The sequence below is a fragment of the Capsicum annuum genome, chromosome 5 (assembly GCF_002878395.1).
Source record: "Capsicum annuum cultivar UCD-10X-F1 chromosome 5, UCD10Xv1.1, whole genome shotgun sequence".
In the NCBI taxonomy this organism is placed as follows: domain Eukaryota; kingdom Viridiplantae; phylum Streptophyta; class Magnoliopsida; order Solanales; family Solanaceae; genus Capsicum; species Capsicum annuum.
The window spans coordinates 207,316,427-207,335,398 of record NC_061115.1 but is presented as its reverse complement, the minus strand read 5'-3'; the positions used below and the strand labels follow the sequence as shown (position 1 = coordinate 207,335,398).

The 18,972-nt window shown below is 33.8% G+C and overlaps 1 protein-coding gene across 1 annotated transcript; it reads left to right on the top strand.

The window, feature by feature from the left end:
• Nucleotides 1–783: 783 nt before the first annotated feature.
• LOC107871142 (superoxide dismutase [Mn], mitochondrial) lies at nt 784–12,004 on the top strand. The gene is given in 6 exon segments (NM_001324998.1): nt 784–1,101; nt 9,428–9,474; nt 9,536–9,661; nt 9,798–9,854; nt 10,922–10,999; nt 11,693–12,004. Coding segments are annotated over 6 exon segments (687 nt in total). The 5' UTR covers nt 784–815; the 3' UTR covers nt 11,786–12,004.
• The last annotated feature ends 6,968 nt before the right edge of the window (nt 12,005–18,972 follow it).

The following is an 18,972-nucleotide window of genomic DNA, read 5'->3' as shown; positions in this document are numbered from 1 at the left end:
TGATGTTCATCTAACTTGATTCGGTTGCATGTGTAGATTGGTGGATGTTTAATTTTCTAACACCTCAACCTCTTCACTATTTTTGTCAACATAATATAATTCAACGTGTGTATATATATATATGTATATATATATATTCTTTGTTTTCATTAGAATCATTTTTTAGTGTCAAAATTTTCGCTCAGACAAGAATTATTTTCATCAAAATTAAAGTTTTGTGATCACTATTATATTATTTTGTTATTGTTTACAAGTCATAGATGAATTCACAGGCAGTAGATGAATGTCGGTCGGCTTTGAGAAACTTTTTTAGGTAAATGTTAGATTTAATCGTATTTTTTTATATCTCTATTTTGAGAATTTTTTTGTGTAAAGGTAAAATTTAGTTGTATTATTTTGATATCTCTATTGTCGTAGTATTTTGTTATAGTTTACAGGTGGTAGATGAGTATCAAACGACTTTGAGAAAATTTTTTGTGTAAAAGTTAGATTTAATTATATTGTTTTGATGTCTCCATCATTATATTATATATTTTATTGCAGTTTACATGTGATAGATGAATGTCGATCGGCTTTGAGAAATTACTTTTTTGGTAAAGATTAGATTTAATTAAATTAATTCTCTAAAAATGTTGAATTTAATTATTATATTTATCTTTATTATTTAAATAAATATCTTATTTAATACAACATTCAATAAAGTGGAACTTTTACACCTAAACTAATAGTATAAAATGTCACTATATCATTGAAAGGCTGAAAGCTCACAGTGCTATTATCATTTTCTCCACAACAGAATTTTCCACAAAGCAAATATGGCTCTTCGAAACCTAATGACCAAAAAGCCCTTCGCCGGAATTCTAACATTCCGGCAACAACTCCGATGCGTCCAAACTTTCTCTCTACCGGATCTTTCTTACGATTATGGAGCCTTAGAACCTGCTATTAGTGGTGAAATCATGCAGCTTCATCACCAGAAACATCATCAGACTTACATAACAAATTACAATAATGCCCTTCAACAGCTTCATGATGCAATCAACAAGGGTGATTCTCCTACTGTAGCTAAATTGCAAGGTGCTATCAAGTTCAATGGCGGAGGTACGTACCTGTAGACATTGAAATTTTGTGGGACTCTGAGGCGAGCTCAATTTTATCTGTGATTGCAGTTTATCACTTTCAAATTTGTTGCAAACAATGACACTTTTGTGCTCTCAGTATTTTTTATTTTTGAACTTCTTTTTTCTTTAACGGTGAACTTCTTTTTTATGTCCGGTCCAGCTTTTGTGTGTTCTCAATAGGAGCAACTTTAAAATGGCTCTTCGATTCGTACTTACAAAAAAGCCCTTCGCCGGAGCTCTAACATTCCGGCAAAAACTCCGATGCTTCCAAACTTTTCCTCTACGCTTAGAACCTTCCATTGCCAGTGAAATCATGCACTTCATTGTTGGAAAGGAAAAAGGAAGCTAAAGGAGAAACTGGACAGAAAACAGAATAAACGAGAAGAAATCTACTGCAGTGTTTTCTTTATTTCTAATTGCTTAATGAAAGTAAAGAGACCTGCCTATAAATAGGCTCACAAGCAAACTGAAAATTCTAAAATTTAGGTCCACTAACCCACTGATTTACTGACTAGCTACTAATCTACAACACTATCTAAACCAGTGGCGGAGCCTGGATTGATATCAAGGGGTTCACAAGTGAATATACGAACTAACCGTAGGGGGTTCGACATCTGCTATATATACATAAACAATAATTTTAACCATGTATATATAGTATAATTTTCTATCAAAGGGGGTTCGGATGAACCCCCTACCTTGTATGTAGCTCCCCCTATCTAAACTTGCTAGAATAAAGGAAACTAACTAACAACTAACTTCCTGAAGACTTGGTCAAGTATCTTTTGAATCATTTCTAAACACTCCCCTTGATTCAAAACTGCAAAATCCAAGTTGACCTTTGAAGAACTCGTGCTTTGCTTGCGGAAGTGACTTGGTGAAGATGTCTGCCGCTTGCTCATTTGTATCACAAGACTCCAAAGTAATTTCTCCAGTAGAGACAAGACTTCGAATATAATGATAGCGAACATCTATGTGCTCTGTTCTACTGTGGAAAGCTGGCTTCTTCGCCATCACCATAGCAAATGTATTGTCACAAAAAATCTCAGTCGCCCCATCTGGTTTCTGTTTAAAATCTGCAACAAGTCTCCTTAACCAAACTGCTTGACAAGCTGGTGAAGTTGATGCAATATACTCAGCTTCTGAAATTGATAAGGCCACCACTTCCTGCTTCTTTGAACTCCATGAAATTGCTCTGGATCCGAGATTAAATAAGAAACCAGATGTGCTCTTTCTGTCATCGATGTTGCCTGTATAGTCACTATCAGTAAACCAGTTAATGTGAAATTTGTTGCCTTAGAATACCAAATTCCATGTTCTGATTTCCCTGTGATATATCTCAATATTCTCTTTGTAGCTCCAAGGTGACGCTTGCTTGGAATGTGCATAAATTTCTATACAACACCGATAGAGAAAGCAATGTCTGGTCTTGTATGAGACAAGTAGTTCAAACCACCAACCAGACTTCTAGTAAGCTGCATTTGCCATTTCAGAACCATCATCATGACACAACTTCTCACTGATATTCATCGGAGTAGCAAAGCCATTACAATTTACCATATTGAACCTTTTCAAAAGACGTGTTGCATACTTTCTTTGTGAAAGAAATATGCCATCGACTTCCTGTTTCACCTCAAGACCAAGAAAGTAATGCAACATTCCCAAATCAGACATCTGAAAATTCTTCATCATGCAATCTTTAAATTCAGTGACTAGAGACTCACTCGAACCCGTATATATCATATCGTCAACATAAAGACATATAGCTAGAAAATCATTTTTACCTCCTGTTTTTATATAAAGAGTAGGCTCATTGTTACTCCTTTCAAAGCCTTTCTTGGAAATAAGAATCAATTTTGAAGTACCATGCCCGCGGTGCTTGCTTTAAGCCACAGAGTGCCTTTTTTAAGCTGTAAACCTTATCTTCTTGACCATTAACTACAAAACCGTCTGGTTGTGAGTCATAAACTTCCTCTTCCAAATTACCATTTAAAAAGACGGAGTTAACATCAAATTGGTACATTGGCCAATTTAATTTTGCAGCCAAGGCTAAAAAGGTTCTCACAGTTTCAAAACGGGCGACAGGAGAAAAAGTTTCGTCGAAGTTGATACCTTGTTGTTGAGAATAACCCTTTGCGACGAGCCTTACCTTGTGTTTTTGAATGTTGCCATCTGCATGAAATTTGGTTCTAAGCACCCATTTGAGCCCAATAACTTTCTTTCCTTTGGCAAATTTACCAAGTCCCAAATCCGATTCTTCTGAATAGCTAACAACTCCTCATCCATGGCTTTGCACCATTTATCCTCCCCTTCGGCATTTTTAAAGAAAATCGGATCTGAAACAAGTAAAGCAAAAGTACAAGATGCACTGTCAGCATATCTCTGGGATTTGGTTTTCTATCCTTTGTTGATCTTTTTAATAGAGTTGACTCAACTGAAGGTTCTTCCAATACTGGAGAAGTTGCTGGTGCAACTGATGAGGTAGTCGATGGACCTGCCAAACAAGAATTATCGTCAGAAGGCAAAAATTGAATATTTGATCTTTCATTTTCAGAATTAAAGTTCCTTCTTGCATCTTCATTAAACACAACATTGTTGTTGACCGTAATTTTGCCACTCAGTGGATTATATAGCTTATAAGCCTTGGATTGTGTACTATATCCAACAAAAGTACATTTTTCACATTTTTCATCAAGCTTACATCGATCTTGTGAATTTACCAACGCATAAGCTATACAACCAAAGACACGTAAGTGGCTTACCTTGGGCTTGTTACCTCTCCAAGCTTCATATGGTGTTTGACTATACATTGCCTTGGTGGGAGAAATATTCTGCAAATAGACAGCAGTGGCAACAGCTTCAACCAAAAACATTTCGGTATACTTCTACCTTTCATCATGCTTCTGCCCATTTCAACAACCGTGCGGTTCTTTAGTTCGGCTACACCATTCTGCTCCGATGTATAAGGTGTTGTGAGCTCCCGATGTATTCCATTTTCTTCACAAAAGGAACTGAATTCTTTAGAGTTTTGAGTCTACATCCCGTTTGCCTCTCAACAAAAAAAATTTAAATTTCTTGAAATTGTCAAATGTTTCAGATTTAAATTTCATGAAATATATCCATCTCATACGACTATAGTCATAGTAAAAAGAAGAAAGTATCGACTTTCCCCTAAGGACTCAACACTCATAGGACTGCACAAATCTGCATGAACTAACTCAAGACAAATAGAAGCTCTCCCAGACTTGACTTGCCTACAGGAAAAACCTTTCTACTTTGTTTTCAATAAACACAACTTTCACAAAAATCAAGATTCTCAACTTTTGGCAATCCAAAAATCATTTTCTTTTGGCTCAATAACTTCAACCCATTAACATTTAAATGCCCATAACGCAGATGCCATAGTCTAGTTTCCTTATCACTACTAGCTACCATAGCACATTTCTCGACCATTGAAACTTCTAAAGGATACATTTTATTGTTAGTCATTGGAACTTTAGCAATGGTTTCCTAGTTTCTTATTTTTAATAGTGCAAACAACATTGTCAGAAGAAATTGAGTATCCGCTAATCATTAATTGTCCAATGCTAAGAAAATTATGAGATAGACTAGGAACAAACATCACATCTTCTAGAATCTTATCATTACCCTGGCTGGTCATAATGCTATCAGTACCTCTGCCTTCAACCTGAATCTTCTTGTTGTCTCCTAGCCTTATGTCTGACTTTTTGGACTCATCGAGCTCCTTGAACAAAGATCTTGTTCCAGACATATGGTTGGAACATCCGCTATCCAAAAACCAAACATCGTTAGGAGTCTTTTTTTCACAATAAAGGGCCATGAACAACTTACTTTCATCATCATTTTCCTCCGCAAAGTTTGCTTGGCTATTTTCATTCCTCTGCTTTTGCCAGCAATAAGCTTCTTTATGACCTGATTTTATGCAGTAGCTGCACAAAAACATTCTGTTCTGCTTCTCTTCATTTGATCCTCCTTTATCTCGACTTCTTCCTTGGCCTCTTCCACGACCTCTTCCTCAAAAGCCACCTCTGCCTCGGCCACGATTTGCATAGTTTTTTTTTTTTAAAAGGTATCAATTAGTTTTCTATTCCAAAACAATCAAACCTGCCACAACATGTTATAGGTTTCCATAATTACAATTGTAGGCGAGTAACAGGAAGATCTTCAACCCTATAGCAAAAACTTATAATGAGCCTAAAACATCCATAACTGATTCTAGATCTTCCATGTACTCATGTTTACACCAAAAATTGAATAAAACTATGCAGTTCATCTTCATCTTCTGTATGTTATTGCACTTGTTCTGGTAGCATATGAGATTTCTTTCTTTCCACACGGACCACCAAATGTATGCAGGTATGATTTTCCATCTTTCTTTATGACCAGATATACTAGCATAGCTTCTCCAGATTTTCAGTGTCTGTACTATCCTCTTTGGCATCACCCAATGCAGTCCCTTCATGTTGATGAAGATTTTCCACAAATAACTAGTGATCCTACAGTGTAGATAGAGATGAGTGACTGTTTCATCCACTTCTTCGCATAGGAAACATGTTGGATTCGGATTGAAATCTCTTTTCATTAGATTTTCCTTAGTAAGCATTGCATGTTTAGCCGATAACCAAGTAAAACATTAAACTTTAAGGGGGATTTTTACTTTCCAAATTAGTTTCCAAGGCCAACTATCAACTTAATTGTTGAAAGTATTGAACTTCATGTAGGCCTTCTGAGTATTGAGTCTGCCTTGATTGTGATTCCGCCATACCAAACTATCTTGTGAAGTGGTTGTTCCTTTGAATTGCTCCAGAATTCTAAAAAACTCTACTAACCTTTGAATCTCCCAATCGTTGGTCTTCTGAAGCTCAAATTCCATCCCTGGCTTGACCATACCTCTGCGACAATGGCATTTTGCTGCTGGTTGAAGATGTAAATATCAGAAAATTGATCTTTTAAAGTGCCTTGCTCCAGCCATCTATCGTCCCAGAAGAGAACCTTCATGCCATTTTCCATCTTTATACTGCAGTTTTCTCTTAGTTTTGGCCATAGATTCCCAATAGCTCTCCAAAGGCTAACTCCGTAAGTACTAGTGACCAATTTGGTAGTCCAGTGACCATCCATTTCATATTTCAGCTTGATTATTTCCTTCCATAAAGCCTGCTCTCCGGATGCAAATCTCCAAAGCCATTTCATCATAAGGCATTGGTTTTGGGTTTTCAAATTCCTTATCCCTAGTCCCTCAGCCTGTTTACTACCAATCAGAGCATTCCACTTGACCAAGTGAATTTTTTTGGTTTCACTATTTCCTTCCCAGAGAAAGCTCCTTCTTAGAGCATCGAGTCTTTGAATAACTCCATTAGGAATAGGGAAAAGACACATCATGTAAGTAGGCATGGAATCCAATACACTGTTAATAAGTGTCAGTCTTCTCCCCAAAGAGAGGTATTGGCTTTTCCAGTTCACAAGTCTTCTTTCACATTTTTCCACCACCCCGTTCCATATATCTGTGGACCTACTTTTGGCTCCCAGTGGCATACCCAAGTATATAGTTGGTAGTTCACCTATTCTACCCCTGAGGGTCCTAGTTAATGAAGATAGGCCAGTCACTTGCAAAGTTTTCTAACTTATCCTTTTTATGAGTGGACTCCCTCTTCACTTGAAATGCTTTCTCTTCATTTTTTTTTTTCCAGGTGACTTAGAAGCCTCTCTTTATGAGCTTGCGAAGAACTCATTAGTTCATCAAAAGTATAATCAGATAAATTATGAGATTCCTCTGTCGCAGCAACAATATGTTCAAACTTCGGAGTAAGACTCAAACTTTTGCTACAACAATTTCTTCAGATAATTAACAAGAGAAGAAACTCTAGACAAATAAGCTTAAACAAATTCATTACTTTTCATAGAAAGAGTTTCAAAGTCACGACGGTAAGTCTGCAATTTTATCGTAATCACCTTGGCTGAACCTTGAAATTCCTTTTTCAAAATCTTCCATGCCTCCGAAGACGTAGTTGCTGTTGCAATTCTTGCAAAAATTGTGTCATGGATTGCTTGTTGAATCAGGAACAACGCTTTGGCGTCATTTGTTTTTGATCCCTTTCAATTTGTCTGCCTCTTCGTCAGAGCTTGCTTGATCCACAAAGCCTGCTTCCACCAGCTCCCAAACTCCTTGTGATTTAAAAAGAGTTTTCATTTTGATACTCCAAAATTCATACTTTTCACCAGTAAAAATTGGCATAAATGGCTGCGAAATCTCACGATTCACTACTATTTTTCTTTTGCTCTTACACTTTCTCTTTCGTTCCACTCAAATACTCAATTGATATAAGCCTCACGCTTCACTCAAGTTCAAAAAGAAATCGGGCGCTGATACTAGATTTGTTGGAAAGGAAAAAGGAAGTTAAAAGAGAAACTAGATAGAAAACAGAGCAAAAGAGAAGAAATCTCCTGCAGTGATTTTTTTGTTTCTGATTGCTTAATGAAAGTAAAGAGACCTGCCTATAAATAGGCTCACAATCAATCTGACAATACTAAAATTTAGGTCCACTAATCCACTGATTTACTCACTAGCTACTAATCTGCAACACCATCTAAACTTGCTAGAATAAAGGAAACTAACTAACAACTAACAACTAACTTCTTGAAGACTTGGTCAAGTATCTTTTGAATCATTTCTCAACAGAAAATGGCTCTTCGGATCCTAATTACCAAAAAGCCCTTCGCCGGAGCTCTAACATTCCAGCAACAAATCCGATGCCTCCAAACTTTCCCTCTACGCTTAGAACCTTCCATTGGCAGTGAAATCATGCAACTTCATCACCTGAAACACCATCAGACTTACATCACTAATTGCAGTAATGCCTTTCAACAACTCCATGATGCAATCAAGAAGGGTGATTCTTCTACGGTTGCTAAAATGCAGTGTGTGATTAAGTTCAGTGGTGGAGGTTCATTTGTCCCTCTCTTTCGTTGTGCTCTTTTTATTCCATTGACATAAAAATTTTGAGGGACTCCACGAGACTAGCTCAATTTTATGTGTTATTTTAGTTTATTTTCTCACTTTAGAATGTTTTGGTTTTTCAAATTTTATATCTAAACTATTAGGTGTAAAAGTTTTCTACCTGAATTATCATCAAGTATTTATCAAAACACACCTCAATTATGAATTGTTTACTTTTCCTATCTGAAATATCACCACCGTTCACATAGAAAAACGGCATGTTTTGATATATACTTGGTGATAGTTCAGGTATGAAACCCAAATTAAAAAAAAAAATCGAGATGCTTTAGGTGTGGTTTTTATGATAAACTCCTTTAAAAATTTTTGCCAAAAATTTCACGTCGGTAATCTTGGGAAATAGTTTGTTGGAGAACACTTTTGGCCGGACCAAACGTTTTTTGAGTTCGCGAATTGCTGATGTTGTTCTCCGATAACTGGCTTCAGGTAGTAGGTTTCTGTTTATTCTCATAGTTTTGGAGGTTATGGTTCTCGAAATGTGATGTTTGATTGTTATTGTATCAACTCTGTTTGAGCGTAGCAAAGCCTAGATTGTCGGCATAAAGGAGGATGGGTAAGTTGAGTTGACTGGCCAATGTGAGAAATAATCTAACTGTGATGAATAATGTGAATACTGAATCTGAATGGAGGAGAAACTTAATGGATACAGAGGATTTATACAGCCGTCACTACTTAAATTGGGATGGGGTTATAAATGATTGATTGATATTAATTGGTTGTTGTTTCATCAATTTGCAAGAGTCGGATTTATGACAGAGAATTGAAGTTGGATGGTTTGGAATGGGAGGTTGAATTATCTCGGTAAATTGATTGTATTACAATAAGATTCATTAACGTCAATTCAAAGAAAATTTGTAGGCATCTGCCTGGGGGATTACAAAATCAACTTTAATAAAACCAGTCCCGTAAATTGTGTTCCTAAATGGTTGTTTTACCGGGAGAATGAGAAATGATTGGATATTCCAATAATTTTGGTTTATTTTATGTACAAAAGAAATTGTATGGCCCCAAAAACAATTATGAGTTTGCATGAACCCTTTAACTAAAATATCAACTGATGGATTGTGATCAACCTGGACCTACCTTGGTTTTCACAACCCTGCTTCTTTTCGTACTTCCAGTGGTAACGTGCAGTATAATCGTTCATGTCTTGGTGAAGCCCTTTCATATGCCATGCTATCACTTGTCAGAAATATATTGCCCCTTTCTTTTGATATGTAAAAGTAAAGTTCTTTTTTATTGAAGTTAATTTCTTGGCTGTACTTTCATGCAGGTCATATTAATCACTCAGTTTTCTGGAAGAACCTAGCCCCTACTCGCGTAAGCATCAGATATTTTTATCATTCAACTTTGCAGAGAAATAACTTAAATTCTATTGTAGGAAGGTGGTGGTGAGCCTCCAAAGGGTTCTCTTGGCTCTGCCATAGACACCAACTTTGGCTCTCTTGAAGCTGTAATACAAAAGATGAATGCAGAAGGTGCTGCTTTACAGGGTTCTGGTTGGGTGGTAAGTCTGCACTTTTTGTTTCTTCTCTAGGATTAAATTTTCTTGATCTTGGTTATTTAATGGTAACTTTTTTTGTCTCTTAGATTCTGTCTTTGTATTCATGTCTTGTTTACATTTTCCTTTTTTTGTTGTGCAGTGGCTTGGTTTGGACAAAGAGCTGAAGCGCCTTGTTATTGAAACAACCGCAAATCAGGTAAATGGTCCATGCATTGTGCTAAACTCTTTGATAGTTGAGCTTCCTATTGAATACTTGAAGTTGATTTTCTCTCAGCTTATTCGTATTTCTCCACTCTGGTGCTACTCAGAAATATATAACAACCAACAGAAAAGGGAAAGGAAAAGATACACGATTACTAGTGTTTTGTGCTGTTTAAAGTTTATGAACTGCACTGATAACTGTCCTGTCTTGTCATTCATGATTAGCTGCTCTATAGTAAAAGATGATAACTATATGTTTTTGGAACTATGCAGTGAAGGTGTAAATCTCCTTCTGGCTATGTAAAGATTCAGTTAAGTCCGTCAAGAAGTCAATAAGTCATAATACATTATAAATCTGCATTGTTAAAAAATGTCAGCATCTTTATTTGTTATTGTGTACCTAGAAAGCATAAGATATGTGCCCCAAAGAATCTTATGTCCAACTTTCATGAGTGCTCATCATTTTTCCTTGTCAACCCATTGTACACCCAAAAGGTTTTAAACAAGCCCCAGATCTGCTGGACATATGTGATATGATGCTGCTCTGCAACACTACTGCATGTGTCCATACCCCTTGTTTGTAAATTATCTCGAGTGAAACGTGTTCATTTGCTGATATCCAAGCAAACAGACATTTACTGGAGCTTTACCTTTTCAAATAAATTTTCCATGTGGTTGGACCTCCATTTTTATTGAATTGATCGACAACTCATAACAGAATCTAATAGTAAATTTCCATATAAAGAATCAGATTCTAACTCCATGAGGTCTCCAGTTTTCTGAATTTTGGTTTCCTCTTATTGGATTTTCCACTTCCCCTCTGAGGTTGGTGAAATTGGCTAAATTGGTTCCTCTGATTTTTGGATTTTTCTTTGATCATATATATGTATATCAGTATTCTGCACCATGAGTCGTGGACTTCTGCCCTGATTAAGTCTCTATTTTTCATAATCTACGTCATTTTTCTTTTACATGATAGGACTGAATAAGAAAGTAAATGTTTCTCGACATACAGATTGATGCTAGTCAAGGTTGCATGTGATAGCTATCTACTTTCTGCAGGATCCTTTGGTTATTAAAGGACCGAACTTGGTTCCTCTTTTGGGCATTGATGTTTGGGAACATGCATACTACTTGCAGGTATGATTACTATACTGTATAGCGATATAATAGCCTGAACATGATACTATGCTATGAGAACATTCCATGTGATGCACTGAATTTCTGCAACTTTTTATACCGTTCTCGGCTTTTCGGTTAAGATCAAGTGACTTTCCCCAATGTTTTCCTGTAAATTTTGATTAGCATTCTCATTCCCAATGAATATTTTGCTTCTCCTTTGAGGTTAAAACCTAGATGCTCCTGGTAGTGATATATTGACTAAAGTTCAGATGAAGACGTCTGTTTGCATGTAAAATTCTTTATATTGGGCAGTGGAATCAATTTTAGGGCCGTTTGTCCGTGGATTGTTTTGAATAATTTTCGGGAAAATTATTCCACTTTATTCCAAAATCTTTGTTTGGCTATAAAAATACCAAATACAACTTGAAGTTGAGCCAAACGCCAGGAATTATATTTAGTTATGGGTGAATTAGACCTGAGCGTAGGATTTAATGTGTGTGCCACCTACCCAAAGAGTTTTTAAGTTGTTACATTGAACTCTTTTATATGTTATTTAGGTCTGCAACAAATGTGTTGGAGAACTAACTGCCCTCTCATGCACATGCATGTTTCTATCGTGAGCCATAATTGGAAAGACAGACGAATTTTATTGCACTTTATTCTTGTGACCGAAAGTTATCTAACAGCTTGTTTTTGCTCTTCATAATGCAGTACAAAAATGTGAAACCAGATTACCTAAAGAATATATGGAAAGTCATTAACTGGAAATATGCTGCTGAAGTTTACGAGAAAGAATGCCCTTGAACTGAGATCTTTGACGCGATACAGAGGACATGTCCCACCATATCTGTATAAATTTTGACGTGAATGTAGTGCTTACTGTCGTGCGAATGGTCCTGTTTGTATGATTTGCAGTAGCTGGTTGATGTACTACGTGTGTGACTGAATAAGCTACACTGGTTGTTACCAATTTTGCCCATGTTTTCTGCAGATTTGCGTCCAATAATTAAAAAATAATACATGAAAAGTCTTGATGTCTTCAAAAAAGTAGTGAATATTTATTTGATTAGGAACCATCTTGCTTTTTAGTCAAATCAAATTCCTATAAAAGTGAATTATTATGTTTTTGCCTGACATATTTCAAAAGATCATTTTCTTCTATTCTATTCAAATTGTAGGAGGGCGGGCACGAGATCTCATATCCATTTTAAGTGCCACTACCTAATCTGGGGAAGGATGCTTACCTAAAACAAGCAAAACACACCTAGCTAAACGTGGCTAATTGGCATGTATGTGGGAGGAAATTATGTTTAGTGTCCTCAAAGCGTTTCAGTCTTGAATTTTTGTTCTCCAAACATTTTATTTTAAATTTTTGTCTCCTAAAATGTTCGGTTTTGAATTATTGTCTCTGATTAGTATGTTCTAACATTTGCTATAAGGCAAAATTTGTAGTTAATTGATATAAGGTAAAATTTGTAGTTAATTGAACAGGTTCACTATCTTAAAATGTCCAAAATGTCTGTCTAAAGGACAAATTTTTGTCTCATTGATAACATATTTAAGTTTCAATTTTTGTCTATTAGCTAATTTTTATAATCAATTGGGTAGGTTTACAATCTTAAAGTGTTCTAAGAACCTGTATCATGCGTAAAAGTTAAAACTTAGGTCTAAGGGATAACATATTTAAGTTTTAGTCTGAGAAAAGACATAAAGTTACCCCTGAACTTGTCCGATTTTTGTAAAAAGACACTTAGACTATGCGGGCGATCTATTACACCATAAAAGTTATATAGACCATTGTAAATGGGTCATTTTGATCGATATTTCTCCAATCTTGATCTAATATTCGGTTCGTGATTGCCACGTTTTTTAAATTCATTAATTAAATTAAATATACATTTTCATCTTTCTCATCATTATCAAACTTCCACCATTATTAATACCAAAACAACCATCATCTTTCTCTTCATTATCAAGCCTCCACCGCCATTAATACCAAAACAACCACCGAACCCCGCTACCTAAACTTCGATCACTGCATCATATCCAACTCTCTCTATCTCTATTTTATCGGAAAGTTTCACCAGTAAACGGACCACAAACCAGTAACGACATCAACTCTCCAACGACAACACCCAACAATAGTAACTCACTCTAAACTAATTTTTGACATCAACTCTCTAACGACTACACCCAACAGCAGTAACTTACTCCAAAAATATTTTTTCAGTCGATAAAGTGGTATAAATTGAAATTTTAATTTTATATTTAATTGAGGTCATCGTTCGTGGTTCGATTTTAAGACTTCGGGCTCAGATTTTGAGTTCAATCTGATTTTAAATAGATACCCTCTATTTTCTTTCTTATTAGGCATTTTTTATTCATGCATTTGTGAAATTTTAGGAAAATTCATTTGTAGCGATTTGTAAAACGTAATTCTTGACCTCTTGGTTGACAAATATTCTGAAGTCCATTTTTTTTTTTTAAGAAGAGTAGCATGTCCTTTTCTCTTTAAGCTCCAAGGCTATTTTAATGGTGGAGTTGAGGAAGATGGAGTTGGGAAAGATGAGATTTTTAAAGAGAAGATGGGTTTTTAAAATAGTTTTAAAAATTAATTACACGTGTCAATTTTAATTGGAATTTGCAGCCAAATTTTTGCATTCACGCGCCTAATTTGTCTGAAATACAAGCACATCTCAAAATCGACCAAAATGGCCCATTTATAATGGTTTATATATCTTTTGTGGGGTAATAGGTCACCCGCAAAATAAAGTTTTTTTGCCAAAGCCGGACAAATTCAGGGGTTACTTTATGTCTTTTCTCTTTTAATTTTAGCGTATAAGACATAACTTCTGGTCAGTATGCAGGTTCATTAAACATCTATCTTATAAGAATAGGTTAGAACGCCTGTCTTATAGGCAAAATCTGTTAAGTGGGGTTAAAAAAGGGAAAATTAACTAAATAAACTTATTAGACTGTTTATTACAAGTTATAGCAAAACATTTTAGTTTTCAAGTTATTGGAACTTTCATATAAAAAAAGGTAGTTAAAAATAATTTTTTTTTTTTTTTAAAAATACAAAAAAGTAATTATTGAAAAGGAAAATAAAGATTTAATACAACTAATATACAATAATTCTTCATTAAATGTAGTTATCTTTAATTATTCATATCAATCCACCCCCAAATTCGTCTAACAATTTTTCTTTTCTCCTATTTTAATACTTCCATTAAGAGTTTCCATCTTCATACACTACCTTCTTTTTATACACGATTTAATTGTTCTAGTCACAAATGCTTTAATGAACAAGCACGATCAATATGTCTCCATGTCCAAGAATCCTCACATCCTTTCAAAACTCTCAGCCGCGAAATTCTTTCTAACAAACGATGGCACTAGTCCATTCAAGTAATTGCTGGCTACACTGAACGTCTTAAGGCGAGGAAAATCAACAGAACGAGAATTTGAATTAATCAGGGTTCAAAGTGGACACCAAATACCAGATTAAAATTTTTAGAAATTTAGTAAAAATTTGTTTTGACTCCTCACGGTCCATTATGCTTCATCTAAACTCAAATTGATTTGATATTATAAACTAAAAATAAACATGCTACTATATATTTTCCAGTAAGATGGTGATGTCTGGCATAAGGAGAAATCGTTGTTGGAAGAAAATGAGGTGGTCATTATAAGCAGCGAAAGATGGAAAGGGCAGAGGAGCACTACTGGATTAATAAGACTTGAACCTCTACCTCCCCAATTTGCTTGTGATTGAAGCGCAGTAAGAGTTGCAAGTGATAAATGTGTGACCTTTACAAGGTACTTTCACCATTTCCGAATCAAATGCCGATGAAAGAGAGAGTTGCTCCCCTTTTAAATAAGACTGCATTAGTTTTTCATTTTTGGGTAATGCATCAATGTCATAAAATTGATATTGAATTATTTTTCTATTTACTGTTTGTTTTTATAAGATAGTTAATAATTTGATTTAATTATTTGGTGTTCATTATTATTTATTTTTCTAAGATTGTTGGTATGAACAAAGTTTATTTTTTGTATTTAAGTAGTATTTATATAATATTATACTACTTTATTATTTGTTTCATATTTTACATCGTTGAATGAAATTGATATGGACTAAGTCTTATCAGATGGTATTAAATTTGATATCAACTACATCAAATTATATGTTTTTCGACTCTGCAATTAGTAACATTTGACATGAATATTGTATTTTGATGTTTATTGGTGTTCATTACTCTTTGTCTCTATAAGATTATTGGTATGAACAAAGTTTAGTTTTGGTATTTACTATAGTATTTATATAATGTTCTTCATCCTCTTCTGCCAGAAAGCAAACACCAATATTAATCATGGTTAATACTAATTATTTTTTTATCACAAAGAAAAAATATTTGACATCAAACAATTATCAATTAATTTATTTTCAATATTTACGGTGATAGTTTTTCATGTAATATCCATTACATACACTAAAAAGTTATGTAAAATAAAAAATAATTTTTCTTATCGACTGTCACATTCATAAAACTCATTTAATACAAATGTGATATATACGAAACTTCATCTATACCAATTTTAATATCAACTTAATACATTGAGAACTCAAAAAAAAGTATTACTTAAGTATGAAATTAGTATATAAACTGATTTAATTTATTAAACAATTCATAGGTATTGTATTGTGTACTATACTAGTTTCATACACTAAAAACAGTTATAAGAATACATCATTTGTATGTAGAATCTTATATACCAACATAAATAAAAATAACAGATTGTTCAGTATTTTCATTAATGCCCATTGTTATATATTTTGTTGTCACATACAATAGATATTTAACAAAAAAATGACAATACTACTTTTTTTTTATCTAAATACACCATTACTTTCGTGTCATTGTGTATGAGCATTGTTGGTCATGTGTCACTTATCAAAAACTCAATCTCAATTTGAATTGAAGTAATGTCAATTTTCAACTGTTTTGATATTGCATTAACCAATCCTCTATACTTTGAATCTACATCTTATATAATTTCATGTACAACAAAATCTTTAGGTCTCCCTATAAACATATTAAATAGTTCATTAGTAGGAATTATTTGAAATTTCATAATTTGAAAATATGAAAATTCATAATTTCAACATACTATATTTCATAATTTCAACGTACAAAAAACATAAATAAAATAATACTACAAAATAAACATTATATTGAAATTGTTCTACTCAAAGCAATCGGATAACATTATGAAAAACGATTAATGTATGAAACATGGTCAAATTATGAAATCACAGATTGAATATTAGTTTTGGAATAAGAAACCGTATATATGTTAATGAAGTTGGAACAATACTTTAATTTAATATTTTAACAATAAAGAATTTGAGAAACACATAAAAAAGTTATTTAATTCTTTAAATACGTTTCGTTGCAAAATATCAATTTGCTAAATAATGTAACATACATGACGAATCCCATCTACCTCCATGAGGGATTTGGGGGATGGGGTTCGATATTGTATTAGCTAACTGTCATTTCTAAAATGTTCTAAAGTTGGATGGAAAAGGCATTACCAGTAAACCTTCAAAATCAAATGAACAATTGAAAAACTTCAGAATACAACAATTCTTAATTTAAATTCGAATCATTAGCCGATATATACACTGAAGGAGTAAAGCTTCACATGCAGGCACACCCAAAAATCCTTATTATAATTCCATAATTTTTTTGTCTGAATGGATATTATCGGAGCATGATTATCATCACGATAATATCTAATCAACATGAAAATAAAGATGACTACTCCTGTAGACTATATCTTTGGTTGAATCACAACATTACAAGAAAAATGGCAAATGAAAATTGAAGTCTCTTTTTTTTTTTTCCCTCAGAGAGTTAGCAACCAATCGAGCATCTCACCAGCAAACATGGGAAAAATATCTCCGAATGTATAATATAACTTGTCATAATTATTCAAAATTTTAATTAAGAGTGATAAATGTTAAATGCTAAAAATACGGAAATAATATAAATAATAAATATTAGAAAATTGATTTTCAAATATTTAATTAAAATTGATTTTTCTAAAAAGTTGCTATAGCTTGTAATTATTTCTTTAGTCTAGTAATTATTAAAAAGTTTTGCTATAACTTTTAATTAACAATCTAATAAGTCTATTTAGAATAATTTTCACGTTAAAAAATCATGACCAATCCTTATGAAGATCATTTTTGTAAGACCTCTCTTCTCGAATTTTTTTTTATCAAAATCTGCTTCATTTCTAAACTTGACTTTGTATTTGTTGTTTACTTTGTTTAAGTACAATTAGATCTCTTATAAAGAGATCTCCCCCATAATTACATTTTTACTATAACAATCATATTTTACATATAATCCTTTATAATTAAGGGTAAAATAAAAGAAATACCAAATCACGATCATATCAGAATACAAGTGGATGAATTCGTAGGAAACATGCATCATTATAAAGATAGTAATTAACTAGTTTGCTATAATAGATCAACCTAAATGAGATGAGCAAATGTGGTTTTCACAAAAGGTCCATGCAATGATTCACTTTTTTTTTTTTTGGGTGTGGGGTTCACCTGGTGTCCGATATTCGCATTGGAGTTCTGACTAAGCTTGATCAGACACTGCAGGGCCCATTTCAAGGATGGTGCCCCCAATAGGATTTTTTCCATATCCAGTACTCGAATCTAAAATTCTGATTAAGGATGGAATAATTTTGTCACTGCACTATAACTCATGTCGGTCATGCAATGATTCAATTAACATTAACATAATATATGTTATGTAATATAATTACCTAATTTGCTATAATAGATCAACCTACATGAGATGAGCAAATGTGGTTGTCACAAAAGGTCCATGCAATGACTCACTTTTTTTCGAGGTTTTTCACTTGGTGTCCAATACTCGTATTGGAGTCCCGACTAAGCTTGATCACATACTGCAGGGTCTATTCCAAGAGTGGTGCCCCCAATAGAAATTTTTTCATATTCAGGATTCAAACCCGAAAATTCTAATAAAGGATGGAACAATTCCACCATTGTACTACAACTCATGTTGATCATGCAATGATTCACTTAACATAATATTGTTATGTAGTATAATTACCAAGTTAGCATGTTCATATTTTATTCAAAATTACCATGATTAACATGTACTAATCATTCCTATAATACAACATATGTACTAGTTCACCTCAAAGAAATATGTTATTTTAACATTCTGTTCTCTACTTCCTCTTCAATAGAAAAAAAATGGCTGATAGAAAGAAAACAAAATCCAGTTTATTGTTATTCGTAGTCTTGTTCTTATGGTTGGTACTTATTGGACAATCTGTAATGGGATGGGCCAGCCCAATGAGTCCAAGGTGTGGAACAAAGCCCAAGAAACTTGTTGATAAGAGGTATGAAGGTATTTCTTTTGAGGATACTAATATCAAGGTTGAAGATGATTATGGTGGAGATGAAAATAATTTCGCTAATTTCTATAGACAACATGAAGATATTCCAAGCCCTGGTGTAGGCCATTGAAATGAAAATATCATGTCAACCTGGATTTTATTTTCCCTTTTTATGATAATGGTATTAGCTTGCACACATTTTAACTAATTTTATCAGATATCAGGAGTTCTATCACGAGGGTGTAGACTATACAATATGTTTTGTATTATTTTATCTCTTTTCTCCATATTGTGTATGGTAATTTTGGGAATTTTCACATTCAGTACTTTTGTACCGGATGTTCTCAAATACTTTCTTCCATTTCTGCAACCATAAACATTTGTCATTTCGATTATTTTATTCATAAACTTTTTATTTTATAATTTCAATCTAGTGACAAATGATGTATCGACTAAAATGCTTGGTACTGTACCTTTTGAGGTTGCCAGAAGAAATAAGAGGTTTTCTTACATTGTATATAGGTGATGGTGCATTT